We start from the raw sequence: 15,712 nt of genomic DNA on the forward strand, positions 1-15,712 counted from the left end.
ACTCAGCATGCTCATGTCATTCTCACCTGGCTCTGCCCAGAGACGGGGGGGGGGGGGGGGGGATCATGGAGGTGCAGGAGGTGTGTGTGTGTGGGGGGGTAGCTGGGGGGAAGACCTGCATTTGCCACAACCTAACAGGAAGCAGGAGTCAAAGCATGGAGGTGTCCTACTGGTCCCTCTCACCTGATGACACCTTCCCTGTGGTCTAGTCCCCAAGTCCCTCCCCAGCTTCCATCTTCACCCCAGGTTCCCTTTCCATGTCCTTCCTTGCAACCACTTTTTTTTTTTTTGCCTCCAGGGTTATTGCTGGGGCTTGGTGCTAGCACAAAGAATCCACTGTTTCTGATGGCCTTTTTTTTTTTTTCATTTTATTGGACAAGACAGAGAAAAACAGAGAGGAGGGGGAGATAGGGAGAGAGAGACACCTGCAAGCCTGCTTCACTACTTGTGAAGCTTCCCCCCTGCAGATGGGGAGTTGGGGCTAGAACCTGAATCCTTGAGCAGGTCCTGGCACTTAGGACTACACGCTCGTGCCCAATTTTGCATAGGGATCCTCTCACTTCTTAAACCACAGGTCTTCCAGGACTGATTTTTTTTTGGGGGGGTTCTTAAATGGAGGGCCCTCCAGACCAGTTGGAGAGGTTATGAAAAGGCTGGTCTCTCCATGCCAGGAAAACACACACAGGCACAAAAGGTTGCCAATAATAACTTCTTTCATTCTCATGCTTCCCAGGGATAAATCAATAAATCCACTGAGCATCTGTCTCGTACCAGGCTCCTTTTGAGGATGGGAGGGGGGTTGTTACAGCATTGAGCAATGTAGACAGACCTAGTGGGGGAAAGGCCACACTGAGGATCAATCTACAATACAGTTTTCAGGTGGGTGATAAGGCTATGAGAGAAAGCGGGGAGACAGCATACTGGTTCTGCAAATGGCTTTCATGCCAGAGATTCCAAACTCCCAGGTTCACTCCCAAGCAGCACAACCAGCCAGAACTGAGCAGTGCACAAGAAAGAGAGGGGTGGGGTAGGGAGAGACGGCAGTGGTACACCCTATTAAGAGTACATACTATCATACATGAGGACTCAGTTTCAAGCCCCCTTTCGCCCACAGCAGGGGGGACACTTTTATGAGTGATGAAGCAGGTCTGCAGGTATCTATTTCCCCATCCCTTCTCAGTTCCTCTCTGTCCTATCAAACAGAGAAAGATAGGAAGAGAGAGGAAGGAAGGCCACTGGATTCATTATGCAGGCACCAAGCCCCAGCAATAGCCTTGGTGGCAATAAAAAAAAGGGGGGGTAGGTGGTGGCACACTTGGTTAGGCACACACATTACAGTGTGCAGGGACTCGTGATCAAGCCCCTGGTCCCTACCTTCTGGAGGGGATGCTTTACAAATGGTGAAGCAGGGCTGCAGGTGTCTCCATTTTTAAAAAAATATTTTGTTTATTTACTCCTTTTGTTTCCCTTGTTGTTTTATTGTTGTAGTTATTATTGATGTCACCCCCTGTATATTTTTATTTTATTTACTTTTGATAGAAACAGAGCTAAGCTGAGAGGGAAGGGGGAGGTAGAGAGGGAAAGAGAGACACCTGCAGCCCTACTTCATCACTGGTGAAGCTTTCCTCTCGCAGGTGGGGGCTGGGGGCTTGAACCTCGTTCGTTACACACAGTAATGTATGAACTCAACCCAGTGCCCCACCACCTGCCTCTTATATTTTATTTTATTGTAAACCACAGTGAGAAATTCATTTTAGCAGTCAGGGAGGTAGTGCAGTGGGTAAAGTGTTGGACTCTCAAGCATGAGGTCCCAAGTTTGATCCCTGGCAATGTATATACCAGAGTGATATCTAGTTCTCTTTCCTCTCTTCTATCTCTCTCATAAATAAATAAATTCTTTTAAAAATACATTTTATATGGTGAGCTAACACAAAAACATCTGCAAACAGAAGGTTTCATAAAAGCAATTATCGGGGTACGGGTGGTAGTGCAGCAGGTTAAGCACACGTGGCACAAAGCACATATGGCACAAAGCACATGGACCAGCGTAAGGATCCCGGTTCGAGCCCCCGGCTCTCCACCTGCAAGGGAGTCACTTCACAAGCGGTGAAGCAGGTCTGCAGGTGTCTGTCTTTCTCTCCCTTTCTCTGTCTTCCCCTCCATTTCTCTCTGTCCTATCCAACAATGATGATATCAGTAACAACAGTAACTGCAACAACCATAAAAACAAGGGCATTAAAAGGAAATATATATATATATATAATTTTTAAAAAGCAATTATCTTGGTAGCAATAATTACCACATGTCAGGGACGTTTCAAATACTGACCAGCTATTTGAACAGATACTCAGAACACTCCAGCCAGGGGTGGAGTTAAAGTTAAAGCCTCAAGTCAGTGGGCGACTCTGAACCCAGACAGGCTGGCTCTTGTTTTCTTCTGTGTTGGGCAATTTCCACCATCCTGTGGCATGTCTCAACAGTCAATGAAAACACACAACTGCAACAAAATGTCCCTCAAAGCAATGCATTTTTTTAATCGCCACTAGCGTTATCACTGGGGCTTAGTACCTGCACAATGAATCTACCACTGCTGGCAGCCATATTCCAGCCCCCCTTTTTTTCTTTCTTTTTATTTGATAGAACAGAGAGAAACTGAGAGAGATGGGGAGATTGGGAGAATGAGAGACACCTACAGACCTGCTTCAGCACTCATGAAATGCCAAAGCAATGTATTCTTTTTTCTTTCTTTTTTTTTTTACCCTCCAGGGTTATCACTAGGGCTAGTTCCTGCACTATGAATCCACTGCTCCTGGCTGCCATTTTTTCCATTTTATTGGATAGGATGGAGAGAAATTGAGAGCGGGAGGGGAGATAAAGAGGGACAGAGAAGAGCCAGGTGGTGGTTCACTTGGTTGAGCACACGTTACAATGAGCAAGGACCCAGATTGGTGCTCCCGGCCCCCATCTGCAGGGTGAAAACTTCACAAGTGGTGAAGCAGTTCTGCAGTTGTCTCTCTGTCTCTCTCCCCTTCTATTTCCCCCTTCCCACTCAATTTCTGGCTGCCTCTACCCAAAAAATAAATAAAAACAATAAAAAGAGCGAGTGAGAAGAAAGACACCTGCAGACCTGCTTCACCACTTTTTAAATTTTTAAAATTTATTTTCCCTTTTGTTGCCCTTGTTTTTTTTTGTTGTTGTTGTTGTAGTTATTATTGTTGTTGTTATTGATGTTGTTATTGGATAGGACAGAGAGAAATAGAGAGAGGAGGGGAAGACAGAGAGGGGGAAAGATAGACACCTGCAGACCTGCTTCACTGCCTGTGAAGCGACCCCCCTACAGGTGGGGAGCCAGGGGCTCCAACTGGGGTTACCCCGGTCTTTGCGCTTTGTGCCACGTGTGCTTAACCTGCTGCGCTACCTCCTGACTCCCACTTCACCACTTTTGAAGCATCCCCCTTGCAGGTGGGGAGCCAGGGGCTTGAACCTGGATCCCTGGGGTTGTGACCTTGCCCTCTGACTTCCTGCAAACTTAAAACCAGGTGTGGAGCCTTGAACCTCAAGTATGCAAGTCCAATGCTCCACCAGCTGACCTATATCCCTCACCTCAAATGTCTTTAAAAAGATTAATTTTAGTGGTCCGGGAGGTGGTGCAGTGGATAAAGCATCGGACTCTCAAACATGAGGTCCTGAGTTCAGTCCCCAGCAGTACATGTATCAGGGTGATGCCTCGTTCTCTCTCTCTCCTCCTATGTTTCTCATTAATAAATAAATAAAAACTTAAAAAATATTAATTTTACTTATTATATGAGAAACTCATGTGAGACAGAGAGGGAGAGGGAGAAAGAGAGAGGACAAAGCCAAAGCACTATTCTGGCACGTGTTGTGCCAAGCATGTATCCAGAAGCCTCAGACTTGCAAGTCCAATGCTCTACCAGTTGAGCTATCTCCCCAGCCCTTGAATGTTTATTTAACTCATGTCATTCCTCTGCTTCAGACCCTTCCAAATGAATCTAGGATCCCAAAAGGTCAAAGTCCTTACAGGGACCCACAAGACCCTGCAGATCAACTCCAGTGACTTCCTTCTCATTCCTGTGATAAAACAGGCTCCCTCACCTTCTTGTCTCTATTCAATGTCACCTTCTCTGGGAGGCCTCCTCAAGTCACTGTATTCTGAAATCAATCTCTCTCTCTTTCTCTCTCTCTCTCACACACACACACAGACACCGTACTGCTCAATAATTTACCTACTTTAATTTTCTTGATAATATGTGCCACTTTTCCACTTCACATATTTATTATTATTGTTATTACTGATAAGAGCGCCACTGAGCTGATGACGGGGAAGTCTGTAATCTCTCGCATACAAGTCCTGTGTGCTACTGCTGCACACACACCCCCCTCCAGCTTGTCCTCTATTTTTTCAGGCTAATTGTCCGATTCTTCCAAAGGGAGCTCCACGAGGGTTGATTTTGTATCTGTATCTACATCTGAAACAGCGTGGACAGCTAATAAATAATTGAATAGACAGATAAAGCTAATTCATCGAATAACCTTGACTATTCTGTCATACATAACCCCCCCACCCACACACACACCACCATCCGCTGGATGCTACACTTCAAATCTCTCCGCCCAACTGAACTCCATCCATCCTGCCGCCGTACGGCTGGCTCGCCCAGCCCGTGTTCTACATTCATTCCCATCTCTGCGCTTTTGCTCAGAGTCCTGCCCGCACCGGGATCACCCTCCTCGCCAGAGCCATGGCGTCACTGTGTGCGCGGGGGGCGGGTGACTAAGGTGGGCAGGTTGGTGAGTCGTCATGGTTACTGCACCCGCCTGAGGTGCAATATCACTCCAGGCGCCCTGCCCCTCCGGGTAATCTATAGGTGGCTTGCAAAACCGCAGCAACCCCGCACAGAGGCGGGTACGAGGGGGCGGCATTAAGCTTCCTTACACCCCACCCCCACCCCACCCACGCAGTTGGCATGGAAACTGTGAGCTTCCCTGCAGCGCCTCCTCCCTCTCCTTGCTCCAGGAGAATGAGCCACGAGCTCACTGAGAAGACTGGATGTGCTGGAAGACCGGCCGAAAAGCGGGGGGGGGGGGGGGGGGGACACTTCTCGGTCCCAGAGCGCTCTCCATTCTTTCTCCCGCCTCCGCCAAGGATGCGCCTGCGCAGGGACTGAGTCTAGGGTACCACCACCGGCACCGGGGAGCCCGGGGAGCGCCTGAGTGCGGTGAAGTTTCGCGCGTGCGCAGTGGCGGTCTCGGGAAGACTAGGACCTGGACCACAACGCTAAAGTTGAACCTGCGCAGCCGCGGGGTGCTCGCGGAGGCCGGTGGAGAGCCATTCTGCGCTTGCGCTGTGGGTGGGGCGTGAAGCTCCCGGTGGTCTGGGCGTAGGGGGCTGACAGGCGAGATGTGCGCCTGCGCCGGGGCTCGCGGAGCCGCCGGGGGCGGGGCTCGAGGTGGTGGGGGGGGAGAGGGAAAGAGAGGGGAGGGGGCGGGGGGAGAGAAGAGGCCGCAGGAGCCCGAGCCTTGACCGACGGGCAGGCGGGGCCTGCGGCGGCACCGGTGAGTGACTCGCGGCCGGGCTTTGTCCCCACCCTCCGCGACCCTCACTCTTCCTAGAGTCCCCCGTAACCTCCGTTGTCCCCTTCTCATCCGAAACCCCCTCATGGCCCCCTGAATTCCTGGTAGTCCTTAGACACCCCCTATAATTCCCACAGACCCTAAGCCCCCCCTCCCACATATTTAAAAAGAGTTCCGATTCCTCCGAGGTCCAGATCCTCCCCTCCCCCAACTTACTCTTTGGGGAACCCCTTCGGGGACCCCCCCTTTCATCCCGAGCTAGTCCTGTTTCTGCAGAAGCCCGGAGCGCTTCCGTGCTCCCAGATGCAACCCCCCTCGACCCCCAATCTGCTGCATCTTCCCTTTGAGCATCTCGACCCGGGAGACACCCCGCCCCCGACCCCCAATCTTTGCCGCATCTTCCTCTTGAGCATCTCGACCCGGGAGACACCCTCCCCCAGACCCCCCAGTCTTTGCTGCATCTCGACCCTGGAGACACCCCACATTCTCCTTCCAGCTCGCCTTCCCCCATGCCCGGGTTCTCCTCTAACTCCGGCGGACACCCCCTCGCCTCCCCCGCCCTCCCTTTCTCCCGGATTCCCTCCACCTCTCCCCACCCTGCCCCCCACCGCCCTCCACTCCTCCTTGCCGGGCGCGGAGCCCGGGAGCTCCGCCGGGGCCGGGGCCGGGACCGGGGACCCCCCGGAGCCGGTGTCCGGGGCGGGGCGGGCGGTGCCGGGACTCCGAGCCCCCAGCAGCCCCGCCAGAGCCGTGCGCCCTGTCCCGCAGCGCCGGCGCCCCCCACCCCTCCATGCACCAGGCGGTCGGCCGGCGGCGGCGGCGTCGGGGGGCGCCATGGCCTCGGCGGCGGCGGCGGGCGAGACTGAAGAGACCACCCGGCTGCGGAAGCCGCGCTTCTCCTTCGAGGAGAACCAGATCCTGATCCGGGAGGTGCGCGCCCACTACCCGCAGCTGTACGGCGCGCAGAGCCGTCGGGTGAGCGTGGCCGAGCGGCGGCGCGTGTGGGACGGCATCGCCGCGCAGATCAACCGCATCACCAGCTGGAAGCGCACCGGCCAGGAGGTGCAGAAGCGCTGGAACGACTTCAAGCGCCGCACCAAGGAGAAGCTGGCCCGGGTGCCGCACTCCACGCAGGGCGCGGGGCCCGCCGCCGAGGACGCCTTCTCGGCCGAGGAGGAGACCATCTTCGCCATCCTGGGCCCGGGCGTGGCCGCCCCCTCGCAGCCGCAGGCCCCGAGCTCCGAGGAGCGCAGGGAGGAGCGCCGCGCGGGTGAGTGCGCCTCCCGGGCTCGGGAGGCTCTACGGGGCGGCGCTGCAGCGAGCCCCTCACCACCCAGACCTTCCATCCTCACCACCACCCTGCAGAGTGGGTGCTGCCGGCTGCCCCCTTGACACCTTGCAAAAACTGAGGCTCAGAAAGGTGAATCTCGGGTGGAGACGGTAGTATAATGCCTCTGCAAAGAGACACTCGTGCATGAGGCTCTGAGATCACAGGTTCAATCCCCAGCATCAGCATTAACCAGTACTCTGATATAAACAATGACAATAATAATAATATCTAGTTATTGGGAGTCGGGCGGTAGCTCAGCAGGTTAAGTGCAGGTGGCACAAAGTGCAAGGACCAGCTTAAGGATCCCGGTTCGAGCTTCCGGCTCCCCACCTGCAGTGCACAGGCTGTGAGGCAGGTCCTGTAGGTGTCTGTCTTTCTCTCCCCTCTCTGTCTTCCCCTCCTCTCTCCATTTCTCTCTGGCCTATCCAGCAACGACAACATCAATAACAACAACAATAACAACAACAAGGGCAACAAAAGGGAATAAATAAAAATAATAATATCTAGTTATTATGATGATGATGGCTGGGGAGACAGCATAATGGTTATGCAAAAAAGACTTCAGTGGGGCCAGGTGGTGTCAGAGCTGATTAACTGCATGTACTGTTACTATGATAAATTTAATGATAGTGAATCAGTAATGAAGGTGTCTCTCTCCCTCTTTATCTTTTCTTTTAAAGCTATTTTATTTTTAAGGTTTTTATTTATTACTGGATAGAGCACAGTTGAGCAGAAAAGGGGAAATAAAGAGGGAAAGAGAGGGAGTCGGGTGGTAGCGCAGCGGGTTAAGCGCAGGTGGCACGAAGCGCAAGGACCAGCGTAAGGATCCCAGTTCGAACCCCCGGCTCCCCACCTGCAGGGGAGTCGCTTCACAGGCGGTGAAGCAGGTCTGCAGGTGTCTATCTTTCTCTCCCCCTCACCGTCTTCCCCTCCTCTCTCCATTTCTCTCTGTCCTATCTAACAAAGACAACACCAACAATAATAACTACAACAATAATTAAAACGGGCAACAAAAGGGAAAATAAATATTTTTTAAAATTTAAATAAAAAAAAAGAGGGAAAGAGACAGACACCTGCAGCCCTGCTGTAAGCTTCCTCCCTACACCAGGGCCTTGAGCTCAGGTCCTTACACATAGTAACATGGTGCTTTCAACCAGGTATGCCACTATCGGGCCCCTTAATACATTCTAACTTAATTCTACCTTAGCAAAAATTATTGTAACGCATGAGTCTCCGAAACAGGTAAGACCTCATCCTTGAGAGTACAATACTTTATCCACTGCTCCATTTCATAGCCCACTAAAATTAGGTTTTAGGGGCTGGGTGATGGTTGGCACACTTGGCAGAGTGCACATTTTATCTTTTTATAAATATTTTTACTTATTTATTATTGGATAGAGACAGAAATTGAGAGAAAGAGAAGGAGAAAGATACCTACAGCACTGGTTCACTATCATGAAAATTTCCCCCTGCAGGTGGGGACCAGGATAGTGAACCTGGGTCTTTGTGCACTGTAATGTGTACACTTAACCGGGTGCGCCACCACCTGGCCACTTTTAGTTTTTATTATTTTTAAAATATTTATTTACTTATTTACTATTGGGTAGAGCTGGAGAGAAATTGAGAGGGGAAGGGAAGGTAGAGAGAAGGAAAGAGAGGGAAAGACGCCCTGCTTCACCATTTGTGAAGCTTCACCCCTGCAGGTGGCGACCACCGGCTTGAACCTAGGTCCTTGCGCACTATAATGTCTACACTTCACCAGATGCGCCACCGCCTGGCCAAGTTCACATTTTACTGACTGAGCTAGCCGGGCTGGCGATCCAAGTTCACATTTTACAAAGCTCACAAGACCCGGTTTCAAATCCCAGGCCCCAACCTGCAGGGGGCAAGCTTCACCACTGGTGAAGCAGTGTTACAGGTGTCTCCCCTTTCCCCATTGATTTTTGTTTCTATTAAATAAATAATTTTTTTTAGCACATGGCACGAAGCGCAAGGACTGGAGGATCCTGGCTTGAGCCCCTGGCTCCCCACCTGCAGAGGAGCCACTTCACAGGCGGTGAAGCAGGTCTGCAGGTGTCTGTCTTTCTCTCCCCCTCTGTCTTCCCCTCCTCTCTCCATTTCTCTCTGTCCTATCCAACAATGACAACAACAATAATAACTACAACAACAATAAAAAAACAACGGTAACAAAAGGTAAAATAAGTAAATAAATATAAAAAATAAATAACTTTTTAAAATACATAAAATTATCTTTTGGGGGAGAAGATAGCAAATGGAAGTAAGGAAGGGGACCTTCTCTGTGGAGGTAAGATTTGAGGTTGAACCCAGTGGGTAGCAGGGGGAACACTAGCTAGAGGAAGCTTCACACCACAAAAGCCCTGGGCGGTTGTGTGCTGACTGCATCCTGGACTGAAATCTCCTCATGAGATTACCTCCTTGTAAGAGTCTTAACAGACAAATGCTCTGACTGAAGCAGGGGGGCAGGACCTGGGGCAGCCTGAGATGTCTCTACAGAGCCTGTATCTGAGCCAGCTTAGCTAAATCAGCTAAGGCACTGCTTCTTTCTCCCTGTGCTAACCTGAGGGGAGGTGGTCTGTTAGGAGACCACCTGATCCTGTGCTTGCACACATGTGTTCTTACAGTCCTAGTGGTTGTAAATAATGGTGGGGCAGGTGAAATACACGGTCCTATGCACAAAGACTGGGGTTCAAGCCCCCAGCCCCCCCCCCCCCCCCCCGCAGGGATGAAGCTTCCTGAGTGGCGAAGCAGGGCTACAGATGTCTGTCTTTCTTTCTCTCTATCTCCCTCAATTCCTCTTTGTTTCTTTTTTTTTTTCCTCCAGGGTTATTGCTGGGCTCGGTGTCTGCACCATGAATCCACCGCTCCTGGAGGCCATTTTCCCCCCTTTTTGTTGCCCTAGTTGTTGCAGCCTCGTTGCGGTTATTATTGCCATTGTTGACGTTGCTTTGTTGTTGGATAGGACAGAGAGAAATGGAGAGAGGAGGGGAAGACAGAGAGAGAGGGGAGAGAAAGACAGACACCTGCAGACCTGCTTCACCGCCTGTGAAGCGACTCCCCTGCAGGTGGGGAGCCGGGGGCTCAAACCGGGATCCTTACGCCCGTCCCTGCGCTTTGCGCCACGTGCGCTTAACCCACTGCGGCACCGCCCGACTCCCAATTCCTCTTTGTTTCTATCCAACAAATAAATAATATATTTTAAAATAAATATGATTTTCACTCTGTCATGGTGACCTTTGCATGAACCCTGTGGACCTGAAGCCTGGGTCCTTTCTCCCCCCTTTGCCCTACTACCCCCCTTCTTTTTGTACCCAAGTTTTTCCCCCCTGCGGGTTTCTTGCCTGCAAGATTTCACTGCTTATTTGACTCCTTTTTTTTGTTTGTTTTGTTTTGATTTGTTTTCCTTTGATAGAGGATATGTGGTAAAGAGGAAAGGAAGCAAGAAGAAAAGACAACACCACAACCCTGTTCCACCCCTCTTGAAGCTTCCTTCCCTTCCTTCCCTTTCTTTTTTTTTTTTTTTTTAATGAAATAGGAGAGAAATTGAAAAGAGAGAGAGGAACAGCTGAAGACCTGCTTTCACCACTCATGAAGCTTCCCCCCATAGGTGAGAAGCAAGGGTTCGAACCCAGGTCCTTGCTCCTGGTAATGTGTGCTCAACCAGGTGTGCCACCAGCCACCCCCAAAGCTTGCCTCCTTCATGGCACTCCCATGTGCTGGCCGAGGGCTTGAATCCAGGTCCACGTGAATGACAAAGTGTGTTGCCCACAACCTTTTTACTCAAGGAGCTAGAAAAACTTTTTTTTTTTTTTTAAACCAGAGCACTGCTAAGCTTTAGTTGGTGATGGTGGTGATGGTGATGGTGGTAAGGAGTGGCTGGGGATGTTGACCCTGGGATTTTGTAGTAGCCTTCGGTAAGAGAATCTCTGTATTTCCACTGTGATATCTCCCCTGCCCAATGTCTAAAAAGATATATTTTCTTTTTTCTTTTAATATTTTTATTTACTTATTATTGGATAGAGACAGAGAAACTGAAAGGGGAGGGGAGATAGAGAGAGAAAAAAGACAGAAAGACACCTGCATCTATACTTCACTACTTGGGAAGCTTCCTCCCTGCAGGTGGGGACTAGGGGCTTGAACCTGGGTCCTTGTGCACTGTAATTGTGCACTTAACCAGGTGCACCACCGCCTGGTCCCTAAAAAGATATATTTTCAAGAGACTGTAGTTCCTACATCCTTGGGCCCATAGCCTCTTATCAAAGATTCAACTTTCAAAAAAAAAAAATCTTTTTATTTATTAATTTATTTACTATTGGATAGAGACAGAAATTGAGAGAGGAGGGAAAGACAGAAAGAGACAGAAAGACACCTGCAGCCCTGCTTCACCACTCATGAAGCTTTCCCCCTGCAGGAGGGAACCAGGGACTTGAACCCAGTTCCTCGCACACTGGAATGTGTGTGCTTAACCAGGTGCACCACACCTGCCCCCTGACCTTTCTTTCTTTACGTTTGTTTTTTTTTTTGTCATTGCTGGGGCCTCATTACTCTTGAGTTATTCTCCTCCTCCTTCCTTCTCCTCCTTTTCCTCCACCTTCTTCTCTTCTTCCTTTTTCTGGACTGAGTTTTTCAGATAGAGACGGGGAGAGAGAGAAAGGCACCACCGCACTGAAGCTTCTCCCTCTGCAGTGGGAGCCGGGCTTGAACCTGGGTCACACACAAGGCCAAGCAGGTGTGCACTCCAGGTGAGCTATTTTGCCAGCTATAGTCTACTATCAAGGAATGGTTAAAAGTGAGGGCTCTGGCCAGGGATGTAGCACAGAGGTAGAACACTCACTTTGCTTGTATAAGACCCTGGCACTCCCCACTCTGGACCCCAGCTAGGCTCAAGCCCCTCTTAGCCCTCTCTGCCATTCGCTAGCATGGTGACATCTTTCTGGGCCTGAGTCACCACAGTTGCAAAGTGGGCCAATAATGATTGCACCCACTACCCCCCCAGTGATGGAGGACTGAGTGCAGTAGAGGAGGAGGAGGGGGAGGAGCAGCCTTTTAGCTATCTCCCCACACTCCCCAACTCCCCTCCCCTCCAGGACCTGGCTGGGAACAGGTCTAGTGGTTGTCAGCTCCCCTTCTCACCTTTCCCAGTTTCCCCCTCTTCTCCCATCCCAGCCTGGCAGCTGGGGCCCCAGCATTCAGGGCTGGAGGGGACAGGCTGTTTTTGAGACAAAAGCTCAGGTAGACTTATCTGGGGTGGGAGCTCCAGAGCTGGCCAGGGGCCAGGACAAAGGGAGTGCCCAGACAACCTGGTACAGGAATGGTGTGTGTGTGTGTGTGTGTGTGTGTGTGTGTGTGTGTGTGTGTGTGTACACACACATGCGCACTGGCGCCAGGGCAGGAAAGGGATCCCTGCGGCCTCCCTGGGGATAGACAACACTGTCCCTTTGCAGGGAGCTCTGGGCTGGTAGCTACCAGAGCCAGTGACTTGCCCTTCCATGCTGGTTCCTAGGATGCCACTGTCTTTTGTTTCTCTTTGAAGAATAGAAAAATGTAACAGGTATCATAATAGAAGCTGGGTAAACAGGAAAAGGACAGCCCCACCTGGTGGAACTAAGGTCAGGAAGAGATCCATCCACAAATGGATCCGATCCTGGGGCTGGGCGTTGACACACCTGGTTGAGTGTACATGTTCCCATGTGTAAACAGCCACCCTGACCTGTGGGGAAACTTCACGAGCGGTGAAGGTAGTGCTTTAGCTGTCTTTCTCTTCCCTCTTTTTTTTTTTTTAAGATTTTGTTTATTTATTAATGAGAAAGGAGTAAAGACAGAACCAGACATCACCCTGGTACATGTGCTGCCGGGGATTGAACTCAGGACCTCATGCTTGAGAATCCAGTGCTTTATCCACTGCGCCACCTCCCGGACCACTCTCTTCTTTCTTCTGTCTCCCCCTTCCCTCTCAATTTCTCTACCCTATGAAGTTAAATAAACAAGCAGATCCAAATCTGGCCCCCCTGCTGCACTGAAGGAAGCTTCAGTGCTATAGTTCCTCTCTCTCTTTCTGTCTCTATTTTAGGAAAGAAAAGGAGGAGTCTGGGCAGTGGTGCACCTGGTTAAGTACATATGTTATCATGTGCAAGGGCCCAGGTTCAAGCCCCAGTCCCCACCTACAGGGAAAAAGCTTCATAAGCAGATTTTTTTCTGTCTCACTTTCCCTCTATCTCCCTCTCCCCTCTCAATTTCTCTGTCTTATCTAATTTAAATAAAGTTTGAAAAAATCTTTAAAAGTGGTCCGGGAGATGGCGCAGTGGTAAAGCTTTGGACTCTCAAGCATGAGGTCCTGAGTTCGATCCCCAGCAGCACATGTGCCAGAGTGATGTCTGGTTCTTTCTCTTTCCTCCTATCTTCCTCATTAATAAATAAATAAAATCTTTAATAAAAAATAAATAATAAATAAAAGGGCTAGGGAAATAGCATGGCGGCTATATAAAAGACTCTCATACCTAAAGCTCTGAGTTCCCAGTTCACTCCCCAGCACCACCATCAGCCAAAGCTGAGCAGTGTTCTGGTGTCTCTCTCTCTCTCTCTCTCTCTCTCTCTCTCTCTATATATATATATATATATATATATATATATATATATATCTTTCTTTCTCTCATAGGTCTCTCACTAAAATAATTAAAATAGCAGGGCCAAATAGTGGTGTACCTATTTAAGGGCACACATTACAGTGCACAAGGACCCAGGTTCAAGCCCCTGGTCCCCACCTGCTGGGGGAAAAGCTTCACAAGTGGTCAAGTAGGGCTGCAGATGTAGTTCTGTCTTTCTCCCTCGCTATTTACCCCTCCCCTGTCAATTTCACTGTCTCTATCCAATAACAAATAAAATATTTTAATGATCTAAAAAATAAGAAAGAAAAAAGTTTTCATGCATGTGCCTGAGGCTCCAAAGTCCCAGGTTCAAACCCCCCCACACACACAACCATAAACTAGAGCTGAGCAGTGTTCTGTTAAAAAAAAAAAGTGGTCTAGGAGATGGTGCAGTGGATAAAGCACTGGACTCTCAAGCATGAGGTCCTGAGTTCAATCCCTGGCAACACATGTACCAGAGTCATGTCTGGTTCTTTTTCTGCCTCCTCCTATCTTTCTCATTAATAAATAAATAAAATATTAAAAAAAAGAATTGTGGGTGTCATACACCCCTCATCTTCTCTGTTCTCTCCACAGATACACCAGCCCACAGCAAGGGGGCCTCCGGGAGCCCCCAGCCCTGGCCCCAAGCCTCTTGCACGCCCCAGGAAGGGGGCTGCCCGCTGCCCAAGGAGCGTGAGTCCTCGCCCCCTCCAGCCCTGCAGACGGTCCAGCTGCCCGGCCTGGCCCTGTCTCCACCACCCCAGCCCCCTCAGCAGGTCCAGGTGGCCCCCTCGTCCCCCAGCCCCCCACCCCTTCCACTGCCACCGCCAGTGCCCTCGGCCCCAGATGCCTCCCTGGACTTCCTGCGGGCCCAGCAGGAGACTGCCAATGCCATCAGGGAGCTGGCGGGCACCCTCCGGCAGGGACTGACCAAGCTGAGTGAGGCCCTCAGCGCCCTGCTGCCCTTGCTGCCTGGAACCCCAGCAGACCCGATGGCCTCCCCACTGCCCCCAGCAGCACCTGCGCCTCCTCCAGCCCGGCCGGTCCTGCCTGCACCTGCCCCCAAGGTGGAGATGAACCCTGAGCCCGTGTCTGTGGTGGCTGCTGTTGTGGATGGGGCTGTGGTGGCTGCCAGGGGGGTGATCATCACCCCTCAAAGCGAGGAGGGGGCTCTCCGGCCACCCCCAGCTCCAATGCCTCTCCATGAGTCCCCCCCACACAAGAGGAGGAAAGGCTTCCCTACCCGGAAGAGGCGGGGGCGATGGAAAACTCCATGACGCCGGCCATCCTGCTTCCCTGGCCACCCCTCAGCCCCCTCCCTGCTTTGCCCCTCAGAGAGAACCATGCCCCCTCCCTACCCCAGCTTCACCCCAGCTCCCTGCTGCAGGGCCACCAGCACCCCCGGCTCCCTATCCTAGTTAGTGCCTGATTCTGGGTGGGGGGAGGGCCTCACGGATGGGTGCCCCCTCCTCTCCCCAAGCCCTTTCTCCAGTTGAGCGCTGCCTGCCTGGCTGCTTCCCTTAACCTTGACTTCTAAGCCATCAGTTTTAACATTATTTATTATGATTGCCCCTTCGTGGGTAATGGGGAGGACCTATGGGGTCCGCACCCCTCCCCATCCCCTTCCCTGATAATCTCCTGGCCTTGACTTGAATGAATCGACCCTGGGGACCTTCCCCCACCTGCCCCAACCCAGAATTTGGAGAGGGTGGGAGCTGTGAGACAAAGCAGAACATGGGTGACAAAGAGGGTAGTCTGTTCCCTTGGGTGGGGTGAGGGGGTTCATGCAGTTTGGTCCCTCTGTCTCCCCCAGGAGGCCCTGCCCTCCCAAGCTCTACCCATCCCTCTCCCCAGAGGTGACAAGATATCAATAAACCTATTTTTAATACAGTTACTTGGGCGCTCTGTCTGAGACAGGCCTGGGGTTCCAGCACCTACCTTTGCCCATCCCTGCACAGGCAGAAGCCAGAGGTGGGCAGATGGGGAGCTTTCCAGCCATATTTTCCCCCTTCTTTGACCAGCGAGTCCTGTGTTCCAACTTTATTCCTCAGCATGCAAATGCTGAGCAAAACAGTCCTTTCCAGGCCTGGAGAGATTGAACACAGTGATTCTGCAAAAGACTTGGCATGCCTAGGGCTCTTGAGAT

The 15,712-nt window shown here is 51.3% G+C and overlaps 1 protein-coding gene across 1 annotated transcript; it reads left to right on the plus strand.

Moving 5' to 3' along the window:
• Positions 1–5,354: 5,354 nt before the first annotated feature.
• MYPOP (Myb related transcription factor, partner of profilin) lies at positions 5,355–15,456 on the plus strand. Its single transcript, XM_007532191.3, has 3 exons — positions 5,355–5,574; positions 6,361–6,862; positions 14,161–15,456. Exons 2-3 carry the CDS (start codon positions 6,427–6,429, stop codon positions 14,841–14,843), a joined length of 1,119 nt encoding a protein of 372 aa, XP_007532253.1. The 5' UTR covers positions 5,355–5,574; positions 6,361–6,426; the 3' UTR covers positions 14,844–15,456.
• Positions 15,457–15,712: the final 256 nt, after the last annotated feature.

The sequence above is a fragment of the Erinaceus europaeus genome, chromosome 2, assembly GCF_950295315.1.
Source record: "Erinaceus europaeus chromosome 2, mEriEur2.1, whole genome shotgun sequence".
Taxonomy (NCBI): Eukaryota; Metazoa; Chordata; class Mammalia; order Eulipotyphla; family Erinaceidae; genus Erinaceus; species Erinaceus europaeus.